This window comes from Homalodisca vitripennis, chromosome 4 (assembly GCF_021130785.1).
Source record: "Homalodisca vitripennis isolate AUS2020 chromosome 4, UT_GWSS_2.1, whole genome shotgun sequence".
NCBI classification, from domain to species: Eukaryota; Metazoa; Arthropoda; class Insecta; order Hemiptera; family Cicadellidae; genus Homalodisca; species Homalodisca vitripennis.
In genome coordinates this window covers 148,946,036-148,968,388 of record NC_060210.1, presented here as the reverse complement: position 1 = coordinate 148,968,388, position 22,353 = coordinate 148,946,036, and the positions used below count along the sequence as shown (strand labels likewise).

The 22,353-nt window shown below is 31.2% G+C and overlaps 2 protein-coding genes across 2 annotated transcripts in view; one reads left to right on the top strand and one right to left on the bottom strand.

Moving 5' to 3' along the window:
- Window positions 1-15,294, bottom strand: part of LOC124360312 (bromodomain-containing protein 8) — a 29,920-nt gene extending 14,626 nt beyond the window's left edge. Inside the window, exon 1 of the mRNA XM_046813819.1 lies at window positions 15,242-15,294. The gene's annotated coding sequence lies outside the window, so the exon portion shown is untranslated. The remainder of the gene's footprint in view (window positions 1-15,241) is intronic.
- Window positions 1-22,353, top strand: part of LOC124360311 (exosome component 10) — a 40,433-nt gene that overhangs the window by 2,076 nt on the left and 16,004 nt on the right. Inside the window, exons 2-11 of the mRNA XM_046813818.1 lie at window positions 6,334-6,467; window positions 7,288-7,399; window positions 9,932-10,054; window positions 13,838-14,043; window positions 16,503-16,695; window positions 17,651-17,794; window positions 18,517-18,707; window positions 20,401-20,557; window positions 21,233-21,381; window positions 21,965-22,130. Of these exons, the coding sequence (XP_046669774.1) occupies window positions 6,334-6,467; window positions 7,288-7,399; window positions 9,932-10,054; window positions 13,838-14,043; window positions 16,503-16,695; window positions 17,651-17,794; window positions 18,517-18,707; window positions 20,401-20,557; window positions 21,233-21,381; window positions 21,965-22,130 (1,575 nt within the window). The remainder of the gene's footprint in view (window positions 1-6,333; window positions 6,468-7,287; window positions 7,400-9,931; window positions 10,055-13,837; window positions 14,044-16,502; window positions 16,696-17,650; window positions 17,795-18,516; window positions 18,708-20,400; window positions 20,558-21,232; window positions 21,382-21,964; window positions 22,131-22,353) is intronic.

The following is a 22,353-nucleotide window of genomic DNA, read 5'->3' as shown; positions in this document are numbered from 1 at the left end:
CGCGCGGGGGTAAAAATGACCCGGTAATGCAACACTAGCAGGTAACGTGAGTGCGCGCGCGGGGGTCTAGACGACCCAAACGTGTAATGTTTGTTTGGAACGGACTGTACGATTCACCCGCGACGGTCACAGCCAAACTGACTGTAGGGCGCGATTACTCATCGTCTACCCGGAAGGTATCTAGCGTCACAGCAGTCTAGCCAACCTACTTCGAAAAATAGAGCAATATATCTACTCGTGGGGTCGTTGAGGCCCCCGCGCGCTCATTTAAGGGTTAACTTGAGGGGTAGGGTACGATAAGCAGACCCGGTTTTTTATATTGAAATTGGCAAATGATATTACTTAATCAAAACCATCGATATAACCAATCGATACTAGGCTAATTAATTGAGGCGGTAGCTGCTAGAAGGGCCTATCTCAAAAAACCACGTTTTGAGAAAACTGCATTTAAATGTTTACTATTGGATTACTATTTATTTTGATAATTTATTCACTTATTATATTTTTTATTTTATAAACAGATTTCTTTTTTATATTTCCACAGTGTAACTGAGTTTAATTACTTTTATTATTTTTAACTGTATTATTAACGTTCGGAGGAACATCTTTTCCCAAAGTGGAAGTATAACCTAGGCCCGACTGCCGCTTTTGTTTCCAAACATTATGGCCCCATTGTTCAGTGCTAACTACTTTTCTCTTTACACCTTTTGATTTAGATTTCAAAAGAAGTTCACCACTCATTTCTTCAGTATCTAACACCAATCTAAATAAAACACTCAAATACTACTTGTAAGCTACACAATCACAATACAAAACAACAAGAAGTGAGGTTATATTGTACAGCAGAAAACACAAACACACAGCCAGCTGATGCCACCATTTGTCTATGCTAGAAGGGCCTCTTGACACATAGACGTTTAAATAGGTTTATCTTGACAACAAAGAGGAATATTTGAATGAGTGAGATGGAGGTTATACTTAAACATATGGAGAAAAAATATAAGCGATCTCCGCAAAAAGGGCCCATCTCGAGATAGGCCCTTCTACCAGCTACCGCTTCAATTATTTTGAACAATTAACGGGTAAGGTACGATAAGCAGACCCGGTTTTTTATATCGAGATTGGCAAACGATATTACTTAATCATAACCATCGATATAATCAATCGATACTGATTAATTATTTTGAACTATTAACAAATAATCTATATCAACAGCTGTAAACACTCTAAAATAATACATGTAGGATAATATTTCAATTTTACATAAGTAATTCTGATTATTAAAAATGGCAATCAATCTTAGAAAACTAGACGTTGCTTTTTCGTGGCTTCAACATGTTGGACTCGTACCGAAAAACCCATTATGTGAAATTTGTGGGAAAGAAACAACTGTAACTGTGAGAGGAGTAAATATGGTCGTCTTCAGTTTTCCTAATTTTGGTTAGGGCCTATAATAATTTGTTTGATTACTGTAAATATTAAATTCATATATTAATTTAAAACATATGATTGTTATTGAGGACTATCGGTACTTTTATATCGATTGATAGTCTAGGATTTGAGATGCGAATATTAGGTATCGATGACTATATTCTTCGATATAAAAAACCGGGTCCGCTTATCGTACCCTACCCCAATTAACTTGAATAATCTATATGAACAGCTGTAAACACTTTCAAATAATACAAGTAAGGTAGTACGGTAATATTTCAAATTTCACATAAGTAACATTGTTTATTAAAAAAATGGCTGTCAATCTTAGGAAGCTTCACGAAATTGCTTTAGAAGATTATAAAACATGTTTTTATGGCTTCAATATGTTGGGTTAGTACCTAAGAATCCATTATGTGATATTTGTGGAAAGGAAACAAATGTAACTGTGAGAGGAGCAAACATGGTCGTCTTCAGATGCAAAAAAGAAGGTAATGGTGGACACAGTTTTAGTAAAAACGCACTGTAGAATAGTTATTTTGAAGGGTCAAAGTTCGGACTGCGCAATATGGTGACTTTAATGTACTTCTTTTCCAGAAATCAGACAAATTACGATTTTTAATTCTTGAGAATAGTTTGGATTTACACAATCCATCAAGAAGTACGATATCTGACTGGCTGTCGTTTTGCAGGGAAGTGTGTTTTGTTTGGATTGATGATTAGTTTAATAGGGAAGTAAAGCTTGGAGGTCCTGGAGTGGTGGTGGAAATTGATGAGTGTAAAATTGGAAAACGTAAAAATAACAAAGGGAGGTTGGTAGAAGGAACCTGGATTCTAGGTTTAATAGAAACTATACCGGAAGGACAAAAACATGGGGGTAGGTATAGGATAGAGATTTGTCCTGAAAACAAACGAGATGCTAAAACTCTCATTCCTCTCGTACTAAAACACGTATAGCCTGGAACAACCATATCACAGATATGTGGAAAGCTTATTTTGGATTAAGTGATTGTGGTTTTGTCCATTTTACTGTCAACCATAGTGAAAACTTTTTAAACCCAGCAACTGGTGCCAACACTCAAGACAGTTGAAAGTTCGTGGAGAGCCATAAAACGCAGTCTAAGAAGCGGTATCCCAGCCGACCTTCTCGCAGATCACCTCTATGAATATTTATATAGAAGAGAGGTACGATTTTCTGAAGAGGGCGCTCAACCATTTCTTAAAAGCAGTAAAAAATTGCTACCCAGGCGAAAACATGTAGATAGTTGAAAATTTTCCGTGTCCTTTTTAATTATTGTTATGTTCTAATTTATTTTTCTATTCCCAATGTTTGTTATCATTTCTTAATTATTTATGAGTTTTGCTGTTTGATTGTTCTCGTTCTGATTCATTTAGTTAAAGTTATGAGTTTCCCTAATTTTGGTTATGTTCATTTATTATCTGTGACATCATTAAATTCATATTTTAATTTAAAACATATGATTGTTATTGGGGACTATAGATTACTTTTATATTGATTGATAGTCTATGATTCGATATGCGAATATTAGGTATCGATGATTATATTCTTCGATATAAAAAACCGGCTACGCTTATCGTACCCTACCCAATTTGAGAACAATCAACAGACATCCAGTACAGGATAAAAACAAGCACATCCTACTAGCCTATTTATAGTATCTGGAACAGTACATTTGGGTAGACTTTAATAAGCAGCGTACACTCGTTATTCAATTGCTATTATCGAATGGTTAGATTGTTTTTATCCGTAGGATAATTCGATATTACAATTTATTTAACTTAGCATATGGTTTCAACGCAAATTTCAACTTATTAGTAATTGGCGATGAATATGAGGAAATATGTGAGATATTTGTTTATGTGAGTTTGGATTTTAGTAACCCATGGGGAGAATTCTTTCTTCCATTTCACAAAAGCGGTTACTTATTGATATCTAAGTCTAGACCATAGTTTTGTTGTTTTGTAATGTTATTGTAAAATGTATGTTTTAAAATTTGTTATGTACGAGATTCTTCTTGTTACTGCCATTTATTATAACTCTATTGTGTATGAATTTTACATATCGAAGTTGGATAATATATCGAATTGTTCGATAATAACAATCGAATAACGAGTGTAGGCCGCTTATTAAAGTCTGCCCGTACATTTTTATACAATAAGTATTTAATGTACTCATTTCATATTTTTTAATGACAGCCGAGTACATTAAAAATAATGTAATATTTTATTTAGCATTTTTTACCCTCTCCTCTCACGTAGATACTCGTGGCTTCAATATAATAAGCGTCACAACACTTGAGTGATCTATATTCACGAAGTCTGCAGTATAATAAACAATCAAATCAACAATCCAAATTATCAATTAGAAATAGCTAAACTATCGAATACAAGGGTAGACTTTAATAAGCGGCCTAAACTCGTTGTTAGAATTCTATTATCGAATGGATTGATTGTTATTAGGCTGTATATATGAAGTATTATAAATACAACAAGTTTTAGATAACATTTACAGGTGCTCACATGATCTGAGCTTGAATTTGAGTACTATCTCGAGGAATGGGGTAAACGTTAATAAGCGGCCTATACTCGTTATTCGATTGTTTTTATCTAACAATTCGATATATTATCCAACTCAGATATGCAAAAATCGTACACAATAAGAGTTATAATAAATTGCTGTAACAAGAAGAATCTCGTACATTACAGTTTTAAAAACATAAGTTTAACACTTGCAAAACAACAAAACCAAGTATGGCCTAGACTTATATCAAAGAAACCTCACAATAATTATAACTTGCCCTGTTTGATATTAATGAGTAATCGCTTTTGTAAAATGGAGGAAAGAATTCTCCCTGTGTGTTACCAGGAATCAACTCCACATGTTGAAGCTACTTAAACATAGCTGATCAAACATAGTTTAAATAAAGTTTAGCCATTTTATATAATCTGAAACAAATACATTTCTTTTACATATAAAAGTATAGCTTCACTATAATATGATTTTGAAAGCCTAAAACGTAATTCAGTTCTACATTATTGCTCCAAATTAATTCAACCAAAATTAATTAAACCAAGTGTATGATATTTGAGTAATGGCCAGTAGAGGTGGGAATTATTAAATTTTGGAGGATATTAATTTGTATTCTACTCAAGGTAACAGTGACAAAAAAGTATATTTTATTTATATACAAAAATAGAAGATTACTACTTTTATTAAAGACCCAATCCCAAACGGAATAATTTTTTTTTTAATTCTGTATTATTGACTTTAAAATTACATTATTTAGTGAATCTGAGACTGATATTCTACAGTATTTGTGTCTAATTTCAAGCAATTAACCTTGGAAGCGTCATCTTATTAGTCACGTAATTTCCAAAGTATGTTTGACATTAATTGGGTTGATCTATAAATTAGTGGTATAAGTACTATTACTAGTCATACACCATTAAATGATATACATATAAAACAGCCTTTTAGTCATTATTGAAGACCCGAAATAACAAGTTTGGATGTCTACTGCTTAAATCTGAGAGGTATGACTGTGCACTGCTGTCTTTAATCACATGCTCTGTAAGTAATAGTAAAATAGTGAAATATGTTATGAAGTATACCCTCTTTTCCCTGAATAAAAGGTGTTGTGAAGTGTAAGATGTTTCATTAATATCATTTCAATCTTTTCTGTGTGTTATTACTTAATTATTTACTTTCAAACTGATATGTGTAATTTAATTTGTTCTATGCAATACTAAAATATCTGTATCATCCCATCATGTTCACCTAATATTTTATTTATCACCAGTTATGTTTTCAATGTTTAAATATTATTAATTTTGTCCAAGTGTCACTGCATCCATTTTATTAATATTAGTCCAATATTTTATTAATGCCTTCATATTAATTAAACACTCCAATCGAATTTAATTAGCTGATATGTCTAGATTCAAAATCGATTTCAAATTTCTCATTTTCCTTCTTTCAGTGCTGTGATTAGTGTTGTGCTTAGTGGGTAGCATAGGTTAAAACCTTCTCTGAGCTGTTTCTCAATTTATTAAATTCGTTCTGTAATAAGTGTCTGGAACAATGTTGCTCAGATCAATTCTTGTTCCTCTATAGACTAGTCCATTTTTATTTATTACTAACAAGAAGATTTTATAACGTATCCCTTAATATATTGAATCCAAAAGATTTAGCCAAGTATAACTAATATATATATTTGATCTGCAAGACATTTATTATTGATATCAGCCTGATAAAAATTTTAATATATTAATCACCAGATTATTTATTTATAAAGTGAACTTTTTATCAATGTTAATACTCAATTATTGAGAGTGTATTTTGAACAATAATTTGTTATCATTATCTTACAACTTTAATCCCTTCCCTAATTGTTATGTGTTAAATGACTATTCATTGTTTAACAGCTACTATTTTATTGATATATTTGTTTTTTACTAAAAAAAAAAAAAAAACATTTTATTTATTACAATATAATTTATTTTAGTATTTTAAATAATGCATGTTTTAAAAAGTAATATGTATTATACATTTTTTATTTATTAGTAAAAGCACTGATTCTGATACAATAATATGAGTTTTATAACAAAACATTTGGTGTTTTAGGAAATGGTTTTAGTTGCACATTGTATCAAGATAATATATCTTAAAGGGTCACATAAAGGGCTGTTTATTCACATAAGATCTATTTATGTTTTTGATGAATGTTTGTGTTTAGTATCAAGCTGAAGAAACTTGTGTGGATCTATTATTTTTGTAGGTTATTAATTGCTATTGTATATTGGTTTTGTGAAGGTAATAAAGCAAGGTGATTTCTATTGGAATTGCCATATAATAATTAAACATTTGTTTTATTTTTGTAGGAAGGATATGATGCACTAATGCCAACTATCAGGGCATCCAACAGTCTACCCAAAGGACAGCAATGGGATTTATTCTGCACATCTCCAAAATTTAAAGATGTCATGGACTCCCTTGGGAATAAAGCTTTGGAACTGTGAGTTTTCTTAACCCTTTTACTTAGCATGTATCCATTTGGATATAACATTGTCACTGTGTCTCTGCTCAGTCGGTTGATTCACTCACCACATAATGCCAAGTAAAAACTTAAATAATTTCCTCAATCACTATCTTATATCATAAATATATACCTGCACAGCACAAAGGTTACCCCTTGCATGAATGTTAAATGTACATCTGTAGGTATGTCTTGTAAACTCTATTGGACTGAATCTGTTCGCTGTTTCTTTTGACAAGTCAACACATAATATCATCTTGTAAGCTAATGGCAAGTGCACAAGTGAGTTTTTCTTTACAAGAGCAAGTAATGTACAGCCGTACGTTTCTGGGCAATTTACACAAAGCAAGTAAGAAAATAAACAAAGTTTTACTAGAAAAAATATTAATTTATTGCTATCTGAAAGTGAAAAGTTGTAAGTGTTTATTCACCATAAGTATTTATTTGTGTTTGTATTATTAAAAGTTGATTTAAAGCTTACATAATTGCTGGTTAAATGCTAAAATTACACTATACTAGTTGCAGAATTACCAACATTGAATGAATTACTTCCACAGTTGGCATGATTTAGTTTAGAGTGAATTTTGTTTTACCCACTAAATGACATGTCCAAAAAGATAGTGTTAGGTTCAGTGTTTGAAGAATGACATATTTATAATAGATGTAGCAGTTAGTCTTATGACCTGATGGGGCCTGCATTATGCCCTCCACACTGAGGACCAGCAGGTATTTGTCATCCTGCTAATTAATATTGGTCAAGTTTGCGTGTAAAATATACGTTTCAACTCCTTTCCCACAGGATGGCTGTAATTCTTCATCATCAAGGTGTGAATCGGGATATAAGAAAAAGAGACTTGGAAGAGAAATATGAATTGGTGGTCGAAGCTAATGATAAAATTTTAGAAAGAGTGGTAAGTTATTTCAATTAAATATTTTACAGATACTACATTTTGATTAATTTTTGAGTTGTATGATATGTCTTCACTAAACACTAAACAAAACAAAAAGTCTTGTACACTAAACAAAAAAAAAAAACAGAAAGATAAACATCGCCATATAAAATTTCAAAACATACAATGAATAACATTCTATGTTGATAACAAGTTACAACTCACCATGTGGTAATAGTATCAGAGTAGTCATCAAGGCACAGTAGCAATCAATCAGTTCTATTACAGAGTTGTGTTGTCCAAGCAAACACCAATACAGTCACTAGTTTATCAGTTCACAGATGTCAGGCATGGAGTTTAGAAACTCCACAGAGCTCTGTTGAGGGTTTGTTCTTCAAGTCAAGACAAACAAAAAATGCAATGTTATAAACATGAAATGCTTAGCTTACCATTTGTCTGTCTAGATATCATATATTTTTTCTTATGATAAGTTTTATTTTTCATTTAAAAAACCAATAAAAATGTTATATTATTAATTTTTAGTCTCAAATCAAGAGAAAATTTAATAATAGATTATCATATTATGTTTTAAGATTGTAGACAATTAAAATGTTTAAAGCTTAATAACATAAATACTAACAAATTATAAACATTTTCAAAAAATAATTAAAGTTCCTAAATTTAATTACAAAAAATTTTACAAATAGGACAATAATTGGTCAGAGAAAAATGTACCTGTATTTATTTACCAGTCATGTAGCAAAGTTTACACTCTTTTTAGAAAGCACCAAATCCAAATAATTTAAAGGTATTAAACAAAAAAAATAAACTCCATTGATTACAGTTCAAAATTCCACAAATATACATATAATTTAATATCTAATATCCTCAACTGGAAATGAAAAGTTTTAGTTTGTTAACATTATAAGTTAACCCTTTAGTGTCAGTGGCATATGTGACTCGGGTTGCCTGTGAGTAGCAGCGCTGTACAGACATAGCTGTCCTGAGTGGCCAGCAGGACTGCACAAATCTTGTGTTTTAGTTAAATGCATCTAGCTGACTTACTACTTAATTGGTTTTAAGTGGATGTTTTCTTGTAGGAAACAAAATCACCAGTATTAAAAATTTGGTATTTTAAACTAAAGGTACTGAATTATTTGTATATCATTATAATAATAGTAATAAGCACGGAAAATGACATAATTTATATAGGAAACAAACTTGTGAAACTTACTTTATAAAGAAAATAAATTTGGTACGTATAAATAGACTTTTGCATTGTACATTTTAGTAATAATTACTGATAGATGTTATTTATACAACAAAATCAAAACAAAAAAGTGTTTATGTAAACCAAAAACACACACAAAAATTTTCATTATTATTTTTTTGTTAGAAACTAACTTTTTATCAAGTGAACGGTTAAAATTTGACGTGAAAAAGCTAATTGGCTTTTGAGGAAATAAATAAAGAATAGAGCATAGTAGGTGTCCTACATGCTAATCGGCTATTCTAGTACGCCAGGACAGACACTGTCCTGTACACAACTTGGCCACTCTTAGTAATGATACAGATGCTGCCTCGGCCAATCCCATTCCTGCCAATGGCAGGTATCTGTATGGAGATATTTTGTCATTCTTATTTCAGCCTACAATAAATACAATTTCTTTATTCATAATTTAACATGTTTATATGTTACATTACATAATATGTTAAACTAACAATAATTTAGATCTATTTTTGAACTTACTGAAAATAAACGATTCAGAAAAGCTTTGTTACTACATTTAGCTAAGGAGAGACGTTTCCAAATAGTTAACAATAAATTTAAAAAAACCAACACTTTTTTAGAGTAGTTGTTTCTAATTAAATATGTACATAAGATGTCTAATAAGTTATATCATCACTGCTGTGATTCATGAATTCTCAGTCATTGTAAAACACTCTCAGTGCATAAGATGCAATTAGCTTTCTTTGAATGAAATTTGTATCACTTTCAAATGAATAGTTCTCTCATTTACTTAACAATGTGTCTATAAAGTAATATAATAGAATAAATTCATTAAGAATTTCAATAAAGAAAGAGCTTCTAAAATGTATTTGTTCTAGTTGTTCAAATTTACTTTTGAAGTAGAATAATACAAAATAACATGTGCTGTATACAAACAGCTTGTAACATTTAAGCTTACACAGTATGAGTGTAATTTAGCTACAATCTTATTAATCATTTAAGGTAAATGTTTCTGATCTTTTATGTGTACTTTCTGGTTGTATGCTCTAGAGAGAAGTTATAATTTTTGATTCTGACTGTTAGTTGTATTTCACCCCTTAGCAGTAAAATGTAATAATTCTATAGCAGTTCTGTAGCTATATTTTACAATTTACAATAAGTAAATACAAATCCTAAGTTGAAACAAAGCTGTAGATTTACGTGTTTTACCAACTTGTGGCAAAACATACTCATTATCTAGAATGTGTACCAAGTTTTCTTACCTATTCATTTTAGAAATAAGCAGAATAATTTTTTTGTATCTCATTATTTGTTGATTGCAGGGTACACATTTAGATGAACTTTCTGGTATTAAAAGAAACAACCCATCTGGCTTTTCATCAGACATAGTTGTCAGCCAAGTGAGTGCTGCTAGTGGGAGTTGGAATAGAGACATCGCTAATTCTGTAAGTGGTCCATCAATTCCATACTTAACTGTATATTAGACATAGATTATAAATAAAACTGTATATGTAACGGTTCTTAAGCTATTTATATACAAGTTTATAAAAAACAAGTGATCTAGTCTAGACCTACTCCTGTTTGATTTAGAAGGTAAATTATGATTGAAATCCCGATCACTGTCTGTATTGTCAAAACCTACTCTAGGAGACTCTTCACTCTCACTCAATCACTCACTGAACAATGACTCTCATCTTCCAACACTTTTCGCACAGTATTTTCACTGATAGGTGAATGACTACACTACATTTTTTAATAATAATCTATGCAAGAAACTAAAATAACAACTAATAGCTTGGTGTGAATGGCAAAACTGAGTAAACAACACAAATTAGCACTGCACAAAGTATTTTGTTTCATTTATAACACTAATATAATAAAAACTAACTTTACAAAATTTCTTTTAAAGGCTGGTTCTTTATAAATAAATATATATACACCAAAATTATGACTGTTCAACCATATTTTGTTTTTTTAAGAATTTTGTTACATGTCCATATAATCGGACGTTGGCTCTTCTTGCAAATTTCAACTATATTCATATAGTAGGATGTTGGAACTTAACACTTTGTACCCTGAGCCCGAGTATAGGTCGGGCCGCGTCGGCAACGCCTGCTACCGGCGCCCGAGTATACCTCGGGTCGTGTTATTTAATTGCTCAGTCATCTTATTTTAGGATTCAAACATTATTATTATGTTCATTGGTTGTCTAAGTTCGTATTTGTTGGTTTTGAGCTCCCTGGATCACGTTTTAGTAATGAAATACGTATATTTATCGTCATATTACAAGCGAGTCTAGACAGCTGATCGTAGGCGCCGCGGCTGATCGTCGGTACTGTCATTTTGCTTTGTAGTGTTTTGTTGAGAGTCTTAGTGATGCCTTACTAAGTTTTCTACAAATCTTGCTAACAAATACTGAAGCAAATGTTATTATAATGTATTCTAAATGTGAATTTAACTGTTTGAAAAAATCAGAACTTTAGTTTCTTACTGAATGAAGTAAAGGCAAATGTAAGCAATGTGAGGTTATCCGTGTGTTTTGTTTTGTATTTACACTCGCTTTGTTCTTTCTTCTCGACTTTCCGTTGATTTTCTTTTATATTCTTTACTTATTATTTTCTAGTTTAAATAATATGGGTGATGAAATTAAAAGTGATGCAATTCGCGATCTTTTGTTTAACTCCGAGTCGGAAAATTACGATGATTTTGATACACGCCTGGGACCAAATATTGATTTTATGAACGATCTAAACGAAAATGTGCGAGATCCTGTATTTAATTCAGACCATTGTGCTTTAAAAAATTACTACACTAAGGCGAACTACCTGAACTAACAAGCTATGTAGCAAAAACTTTTTTTGTATTTTTTTTACATAACATTCAATATTATGTAATAATTTTATTTTGAAAATAAACTTTATATTTGTATACATTAAAAAAAGTATGTATCTCTATCTTTAAAAAGATATATAGTATGAGTTTATAACATAATTACCTTAAGAACACAGAATTTTTTTAAATCATCATAAAACCCCCAGGGAGCCACGCTGAAACATGTATTAAAGGGCCCAGGGTACAAAGTGTTAAAGGGTTAAAAATAAATTTAAGAGTTATTTTGGAAAGTATTGCCTGATTTCTTGTAAAAAATCAAACATCTGAAATATTTAAAAGCAATATATTTATTTAATTTCTTATATACTTTTCTGTTTTGTTACAGTTTCTATATTTCTTTAACCCTCTCAGTGCCACGTTAATGTATAAGAGGGTGCAAATGTTCTTGAGTTTGGAAATTTTTTTGGTAACCTTGGCAGTGTGAAGCGCATCTCGGAAGCTCTTCAGGGTTTTTGGATAAAAGTACTATTTTTTGGCAAAATATCTGGATGTACCAATTTATTCAAGAAGTTCTAAACTACAAATGTTGTCTTTATAGGTCTTTATCTATAATGCAACGAGTTTGGTAAACGTTTTTCAAAAATATAATTTTGAAAGCTCATGCCAGCTGTCTGAAGAAACTACCAAATACATAATTTATAACCAATCACAGGTTTGATAGACATGACTGACATACTATTGCCAGCTACGTCATATCACTCACCAAATGCAGAAATAAATTATTTTTCAGCACTGAATTGCCATTTCATTCCGTGCACTACTTTGCATACAATAACCATTCTCCCAAACCCTTACATTGGGTAAATTGCACAAAATACATTGTTTGGGAAAACACAATAAACCCCTAAATAATTTTTAATGGATGTAAATAAAAAAATATCTCCTCAAAGATGAAGATCTAATGCATCGAAAGAATTGTCAAGAATGTGTTTTGTGCTTATATGTTCTAAGAGCAAATAATGAATAGTATATAGGCAGTAAAACATATTTGTAAATAATAAGCTTCATTATTAGCTAGTAATTTGCAAAGCCTTTTTTTTAGCAAGCACCTATGTGTACATAGTTTCATAAAAGATCCATTCAGTAGTTTTGGAGATTTTGTGAGTGTGAGTCAGACAGTGAGTGGTATTTGTCTTCTATATATATAAAAATGAATGTTTGTATGTTTGTCCTTTATGGAATCGTGAACTATTGGACCGATCATGATGAAAATTTGTACGTATATGTATTTTTCCACGGAGAAGGTTTATAAGCTATGCCCATCCCTTTCCCGATTCAGGATTCCGCCCCACTGGTTACAGAAATACCCATAAGAAATGCATTGCAGCAAACATATGTTAACGTCTTTTCAAATTTTTAATCAGCTGTTCTTTCTAAACATATATTACACTTATAGTTTTAAAGCATAGAGTAAGCTTAAGAGAAACGACAAATTTTGTTTAAACTGTTTTTGCAATCACTGTTAAACATAGACTTTACTATCCAGATAATACAATTCAAATTTGACGTAAAAATTCACCTTTAACTGCAATATTTATTTAATATAAACCATGCTCATGCTTGATCAGAAGAGTAATGCAGATATCATAATTACTATCTTACGTTGGCTACAAATATAAAGAATGTTATAAAATCAACCTTAGTTGTTTTTTTTGACAGAAGTATGGTTCTCAAAACTCCGTGTGTACATATTCTCTCGATCGAGACAACAAAGCAAGCTCAATCGTGGCATCGGAGATATAACTAATTTAATCTAAAATTTATTATAGTAAAAAAAAAAAATTTACTAAGTAATATAAGGACTTCGGTTCTTAAGATTTGCGTGCGAAGCCGTGGGTAACAGCTAGATAGAGGCAGGAATATGGTACATACCTTCATAATACGCCCAAGAGGCTCACGATGGAACGACTATCAATTATCTCAGCAATGTTTAGAATGTGATAGAAAAAGAATAAGTGAATATAGTGTACTGTTTTCAACGGGAAATTGCGTGCGAAGCCGCGGGCAACTTTTGCAAAAAATTATTGAAATGCGCAGCAAAGCGCGCCGGGCCCGCTACTTTTATATAAAATAAAGTATTTAATTCTTCCCAAACTGCTTATTACTGATTTTAAAAGTCTGCTCCTAAACATTTATTTGTCGTAAAAGGATTAAATATTTGTTGCAAATAATTTAATTAATTTTTGGTTGTGATTTGTAATAAACTTTGGTTGAAATAGATCGTCTTTATAAATCCATCTCCTGCATGTATAATCAACTTATTTTCTTAATCAAGAAAAGTTTCTTTTAGACTTTCACCTACTATCAGGTAACAATTATGTATGATTCCTCCGTAGGCTGCATGGAAAGAAGTTAGACACTCCAAGAATCCTGAGAAACCAATGGTTTTAAAGAATGCCCGCGTAACTCAGCGCCCTCAGGTCAAGTTTCATGATAAAATTGACAACAGTTCTGTGCCATTTGAACCCAGGATTAAAGAAAAACCGAATTCACTAAAGCCTTTGGCCATACTTTTGGAATCACTTCCTAATGAAGATGCTTGGTAAGTTACAGTATATACTTACATGATGTTATTTTAATGTTTTTCATGAAATATTTTTAGTTCAAAATTTTAATAGCAGCTTTTTTATTTAAGTTTGTCTTCCAGAGCGTCATTGATATTTTTAAATATTTACCATTAGCTAAACTAATCAGAAACCTATTCATAACAAACAATTATCGTCATTTATTTGTTTGCAACTTGAAAAAAGGTTCCTATTACAAACATTCTAACTTTGAATAGAAAATTTACATTAACATGGTATTCTACTTTTTTACACAGCATAAAATCATAAATCTTGTTCAGATAAACTAATAGTGGATAGATATTGGTTTTAACTCTTAACTCCCAACACCACCATTGTGTGTCAATTCTTGCCTAGCTCAATTAAATGTATCTGATAAGAGTCATTGGCAGACTTTTTACAGTTGATCACAACCATAAATAACAACAAACCATATATGAACAATGTAATATAAGGATTTTTAGAATATTAATTAATGTTCAAATATGTGCAAGAAACAGTTTTCTTATTAATATTAAATAATTGGCATATGTTTATTTGTTTGCTTCTATAAATTCTTTTTGATTTCAGTTCAATTTATTTTTATGCCAATTAGTATTGCAAGATGCAGGTATCTTAAGTGCTTTTTTCAAGACTAATACATTAATATATGTTGTCAGTAGTTGATTATACATATTAAAGAGAATAAACAAGTCATTATTAAACCTTGAAGTGTAATAGGCTTGTCCTAGATTAGCCTAATGGGGGGGGGGGGCTGGTGTGACAAAATTTTGGTAAATAGGGAGACCAGGGTGAATTAAATGTGCTTATACTGATGATAAGATCTTTAAAAGCAAATCTATTAAGTACGTGGCAATGAACTCACTGAATCCATGTTTAATAACTGAAAAAGTTTTATGCCAAAAAACTCAAGCATACTTGAGCACCAACAATGTTCTTGCCCAGAACAAGGCTACTGAAGGCCATATTCCTAAAATAACATATCTGTAACTCACTAGTGATGGTAAATAAACAGTCTTTCCAAAATACTACTTTTCTTTCAAATCATTCATCGTCAGAAGACAAACTTAAAAGAAAGCATTATATAGAAATGCTCAGTAAATTTAGTGTAAGAATAAGTAATTAAATAGAAATAATTTCTGTAAAAGAATAAAGTAGTGTATGTACTCGTATTACCTGAAGAAGAGATCAGATTGCAGATCTCGAAACGTAGTGTTACTGATTTCTTGTTTCACTGAACAATGGCAAATGTCCAGAAAATCCTGTTTCCTTCACATAGTGTATTTACTATTTTCAACATGTATTTCAACAGTAGGGCTATCCTAAAAATGATTAGGTACAACCCAAAGATTTCAGTAAGTCAATCAGCACTATATTTGCATAAGAAGTATGTGGTAGCAGTTTATCTTTACCACTGTACCTTGATTCTAGCTGCGGTACCTGCAATTTTTGTAAGCTGATGTCTAAGCTGTGGTGTATTTTTGCTAACTTATATAAGCCGGTGTTGAAATTTTGCACTTTGCCTTTTCATCTAGTGATTTGTCTTCTTTTGTTTCGTCTTGGTTGTTTGTCACCAATGCGGCAATGTGATTTCTTCCTCTAATCTTGTGTGAACCCCTCAGTAATTCCTTATACGTAGTGTAATGTATTAGATAATTAATAATTGGTGTACTTTAACCGTGTTTCATATTTTATGAGTGGTATGAGTCCATCACATGAAATACCCATCCTTTCTGAGAGGCCAAATTGCACTTCTCCACAGTAAAGTTTTAGCTCATTAATGACTCCTCTCCACAGTCCTGACTGTGACCATCTTAAAACTATTATTATGGTTGTATATTGCTATTGTTGTACTGGGATTGTTGTGCTTCGTAATGTAGAAGTTATACAGCTGGGTATTCTTTCAACAATAAAACAGTTTCATTGGTTTTGGTATCCTACTTCACAGTCACACGCTTTATCATCCAGTGTATCTTCCACTAAATAATAAAATCTGATTTCATTGATGAAATTAAGACTTTACTTCTCAAAACATTTATGTCAGTTGTCATTCAAAGTCTACAATCTTCATTCAGCAAGAGCTCAGGTTGAAAAAACAATCTGTGTTTAATTTTACCTCATAATAATGTCTTGTAGAAAGCATTTTCATTACTACTTCACTGAATGTTTATAATGTTGTTTAGTGTTAAAGAATCAGCTGAATATACTCTCTGCTATGTATTACGGTTAAGTCTGATTTTGTTGTATGAGATTCCCACTCCGAGTACTACTGTATTGGTGATTGGGACTTTTCTTCTACCAAAGTTAACCAATTCATTGAAGACTATGAAGGAGAAATGTGGTACCAACAAATTTCATCTCCTAATATGAGAGGTCTTTTACCCCAGACCCTATATTAGCAAACACATAATTAATCTAAAACATTGATTTACATTAGTTACAGTCACCCATATGAGTTTGAAATAGAAAGATTTCAAGATAAAATTGATTCATTCGACTTGGATCCCAAAAAACCTACACCTCCCAAGCCTATTGAAGAAACACCTTTATTGACAATAACCCAAGAAGATCAATTAATGGACATGCTTAAGGATCTACATTCACAAAAAGAAATTGCTGTGGACTTGGAGGTTAGTTGCATAAATCATTGTAGTCTTTACAAATGTGTATTTTCTTGTTTTTGTTTTGTTTTTTATTTCATTCTCTTTGTGTCAACTATTTGTCAATTTATAAATAAAACAAGATAGGTCTAAACTAGGGATTTGAGGCTGGAATGCACAAGTTATCCATCCATTTAGGAAATCTATTGAATTTTCCACTCATCAGAAGTAATAAAACAAATAATTATTGTTCATTTTCCTTTATTTGAATAGTAATATTATTTCTTTCTCGGTCTGCATCATACATTGTTGTAAAACTTATCAAATTCTCTATGAGTATCAAATTGTTAGGTTAACAAACTGAAACCAAATTAAGTATTAATTTCTCTTTACATGTAAAGGAAGTTTTATGCCCTTGTACATAAAAAATTACGATTGTATATTAACCTCATTTTATTTTTTAAATTACGTGATATTACTTATTTAATTAGGTAATTTTACATTTGTTATTGTTAAAAAAATATTTATTTTTTGCCTTGTTAATGGAAAAAAGATGAATTTACAGAAAGGAATATCACATTACCAATGGAGTAGTTTACAAAAGTTTCATTCTAGATTGCAGAACAATTTTAGTGGAAAAAAACCATATTATTAGCACCATAATCAATTATTTCATAAAATGTTCAAAAATTGCTGTATGAAGCCTGGACAATGCTGATAGCGATGATACAGTAGATTAAGCGATTGGATATTAGTGCCATGTTCCTCGACAAACCAATTAAAGGTGATTGGTTTGGAGAAGGTTAAATTAAATCTGTAAATAATTCTGCTTTTCTTTCTCATTCTAAAAACCTTTCTTTTATGTTCTTTCAATGCTAAAAGTTGTTGGTGCTATTTTTGGTAATGTTTACTTTGTTTTACTATTGATCTATTTATTTACTTTTTATTATCGATAATAGTCTATAAATAAATGTATTTATTCCAGCACCACTCATACCGATCATTCCAAGGATTTACATGTCTCATGCAGATCTCCACGCGTGAGAAAGATTACATTATAGACACTTTGGAATTAAGACACAAGCTATATGTTCTCAATGAAGTATTCACCAATCCCAAAATTGTCAAGGTAATTATATTTAGATTTGTTTTAGTAATTGTACAACCTTTTATGTTTGTTTAAAATACAAACTGTATATATTTGCAAAGAAGACTATATAAACTGTTTCAAAACTATATTTTATTAGAAAATTCAAGAAAAGACTAAAGTGAAATTAAAAGGACTTTATCAAGAAGCTGCTTATTTAATAAAAATAATTTGGTTATATATTTTTATTAGATTAACCCTTTAAATGTGTTTTCTCTTAAAAAACAAAATGACGTTACTGTTTTTTTTTATATTACAAAACTAAACAGGACCATCCTATTCAAAAATGATTTGAAATGTACTAAAAATCAATTTGTCTGAAAATTCTCTTGTTCTTTTCTTTTGGTCATCTAAGTAATAATGACTGAGGCCCTTGTTGCCTCCTTAAGACCAGTATTCTGACCGTCTTAGCTCTAGCGATTACATGATTGTGTCCAGAGGTCATAATTTTACTCTTAAGAGCTTTTTCTTTGATCTGACTAAATTGTTGAACTGATAAGAATGTAAGTGTTTACCACATAAATGTTCTACGGACTGAATAGCATTCTGTTACTACTGCATGAAATATAACATTGTAACTGAGATAATAACAGATTTTTATCGCTGTTAAGTATTAAAAGGTAACAAAGATTTTGATACAACATTTATGAAATTTGCTGTAATGTTAAATATCCTCTGTGTTCAGTGATTTACTTGTTGAGCAGGTGTTCCACGGTGCTGATAGTGATGTTCAGTGGCTACAACGTGACTTGTGCTTGTATGTTGTCAACATGTTTGACACATATCAAGCCTCCCTGCTACTTTCTCTGCCGAGGCTCAGTCTGGCTTTCCTCCTTAAGACATTCTGCAATATTGACGCTAACAAGCATTTCCAGTTATATGACTGGAGGACAAGGTTGGTAACATTAAAATTTCTGAATTTATATAACTTTGTTTATTAGGATGTGTTGAATCCAAATCTCAAATCCACTGAATCTTCAAAAATGCGCTCGTGGTGCGTATTGGCTCTAGATACTAAAAATCGGCCACTCCACGTGAAAAAGCCAACCTTTTCTATTTTTCGTTGTAATGTTTATAAAAACTATCGACCGTGAAATTACTATTTTTCTTCTGTAAAAACCGTGAAAAAGCTGTGAATGTGATGATGAAGATTGAGTGGGAACCCTGTTTTAGTCACATGCTGTTTTTTTAACACTGCAAGTGGGATTCTATAGGATGTGGATAATTGGCACAAATAAAAAACAAAGAAAGCCTCACATAGTCACCCCTACCTCTGTTATGGTACAATAGAGATTGTGTTATATGCAAGTTTAAAGTGGTACATGTAATGTAATTGTATTATATGTAGTATTGTAAAGATGAATATATTGCATTAATCAATCTATTTTTTTTGTCTTAACCCTGGAACTGAAGTCATAAATAAGATCCTTGTTTAAATTTAGCACAGCAACTGCTCAGTGTATTTCTGTCAAAAGTGTAAAAGTTGATTCTGTAGCTCATTCTTTGTATCAAGTAATTACAATAACCAAATTCATAGAATTGTATTGTTGCTTTAGTTTTAGCTGATATAAAGATAAGAACCTCACAAACTGCTTAGGGGCTTCATTGTTACTTTACATCTGGGCAGTATGGTTCTGCTGCTGTGGTTTTATTGATTTAATTATAGCTTAATGTTGCTGACCTGTGTCATTTTAGTGAGACTAATACACATTTTACTTGAAGAAGGTGTTAGTTATAATAATGAAATTGATTTATCTGATGGTGAAATACCAGATAGTGACATAGCTTGTGCTTTTTCATATAAAGTTTTTATCTTAAGTTCTACTGTACATTTCAATCTAAAACACTATTTTTCTAATGAAGTTGTGAATATTTTATTCATTTGACAATTTGTTACCGTTACTGAAATACCAGATAGTGTTTCATCGGTAGATTAGTTGTCAGATACACAGTTTTTGTTGTTGTTGTATATAATGTTTTATCTTTAGTTTCACTGTACATATGTATCTAAAACATTATTTTCCTAATGAAATGGTCAACATTTTATTCATGTTGTTACTAACTTTTATGGCATTGGAGCTGGATGGTTTTGAAAGTGGAAAAACATTTTTTGTTTCTGCAAACTTTTGAGTACAAAATGTGTGTGGTTATGTATCTGTTACACATTTTGTAATTTATTAGAATGATAGATTACACTGTGTTTTGTATTCTATGAATATAATGAGTAAATTATATTTTTATGGATTTTTAAAAGTTTATAAACATATCCTTCAAAATCATTGTATAATTTTGGCAACTTGACCATTTCAGAGTTACCAGTCAGTTGAAGAATGGTTTTATCCATAAAAATTTAATATAACATATTTTCACTTATGCAAAGGTTGGAGTATTGTGGCAAAACTGTGTATTTGTTGTTTTAGTATTCAGTCTGAGGTATCTTAATTATTGTTTCAGTCAGCCAACAATGCAAGATGTGAAAAACCAGTTTTCAAGGCATTATGAACTTGCCAGCACAAACACAAGATGGTTATTATGTATATTATAAGATGTTTGCTTGTATTAAACCTTTCTATATTACATTTTTTTAGACCACTCTCTAAAGAAGCCATAAAGTATGCTCGGGAAGACACCCATTACTTGCTATATATCTACGATATGCTGTGGAACAAACTCTTAGAGAAATCCAGTGGTGGCCCTCAACTACTACAGAGTGCTCTCTTCCGCAGTGCAGATACTTGCAAGAAGGTAGGTTTAGAATGGTCTCATTTCAATTCATAATTTTTCTTAGAAATTAAATTTTTTGTAGCAATTTATATTATTTAGTAGCGTTTAAAGAAATAGTAACGCTAAAATTAAATATATCACATCAGTTTCAGTTTCTCAATATGCTTTCTATTTGGAGAACAAAGGAAAGGAGCAAATCCTATTTGATTTTAAACCTTAATAACTATATTTAGAACCAATGAAGAACAAAAATAGTCTTATTTCACTAAATCATGTTCTTAAATAAGAGATTAAATATTTTTAGAGGTAAACATTTGGGAATAAATTGCAAAATCCATTGATAAGATCCTAAATATGCAAAATAATAAATTATTTTCAATTTATATATGTTCTTTATTCGGCATTTAACACTAAAGGAACTCCACTAATTCTAACATTCATCTCCCCTCCCCCTCTTTTGTAAACTAGACCCATCTATCAACCCTTATATCCCAATATCTTGACATTTACAGATAGTTAAGTATCACTCTTGGACATCCATGGGGTTGCGTAGATGTAAGTGACGCATTGGTTTTTGCTACACCCAGTGTTGATTCAATTGGAAGGTATAAACCAGCCAGAAGTGGACCCCCTGAGGTAATGTGTTGTTTAGTTAGCTTATCTGTTATTGATGCCTGTGTTGAATTCTGTTTTCAGAGGTATTGGAAATCAATATTCAAGGAAAACAGCCATGAGCACATGTACTATCAGAGCAAGAAGAATTTTGACAACAGGCAAATGTTTGCATTTAAGGAGTTGTATGCATGGAGAGACAAGACAGCAAGAGAAGAAGATGAAAGTACTGGGTAATGTTACATGTTGGCAGTTATCATTTTTATTCTGTTTACATTTTGTGTGTGTGTGTATGTATGTGTGTATGTATATATATATATATATATATATATATATATATATATATATATATATATATATATATATCTATATATGCTCGGCGGAGCAAGTACTTCTTGTGATTCAATATTTATTTAAATTATACATGTGTGTGTGTGTGTGTGTGTGTGTGTGTGTGTGTGTGTGTGTGTGTGTGTCTCAGTCCAATGAATGAGGAGTGAAGCATATTGTTAAAGACAATAATGTAAACGAATAACAGAGCATGAAAGGGAACTAAGTTACTAATGGAATTTTGGCTAGTCACAGCATTGGACTCAGCTGGCAAAATGTCTCACTTTTCTTGATTCAATCTTTATTGAAATTATTTATTGATACAGTTATTAACAAGATATTTTAAACATTTAATATTATTTGGGTTCAACCTTTTTCAGTATATATAGAAATATACTTGAATAATCTTATTTAGTAGTCTACAAAAGTAAATTACTGTTATTTTTACATATTGCTCAAAATCATGTAAACACTGTAATGTTCCAGGTATGTATTACCAAATCACATGTTGCTGTTGATTGCTGAGAAGCTGCCCAAGGAAATGCAGGGCATTCTTGCTTGTTGTAACCCTATTCCTCCTCTAGTCAGGCAAAATCTAGTTCTCCTTCATCAACTCATTCTGAAAGCAAGAGAACAACCATTAGTTGCAGAGGTAGGACAATCTGTTGAAACTGATTGTAATTTACGGTTAAGTCTATTTTAAGAAAAAACGTTAAAAACTGTTTGTACCAAATATATGCATTGTAACTGCTTTAATGTTAAAATTACATTTATTTTTATACATATATTGTTAAATTTAGATAAGTGGCACTATGTTTATTTCATGCAAATTTATTTCATGCACTATGTTCTCAAAGACATTTTTACCTCTGTCA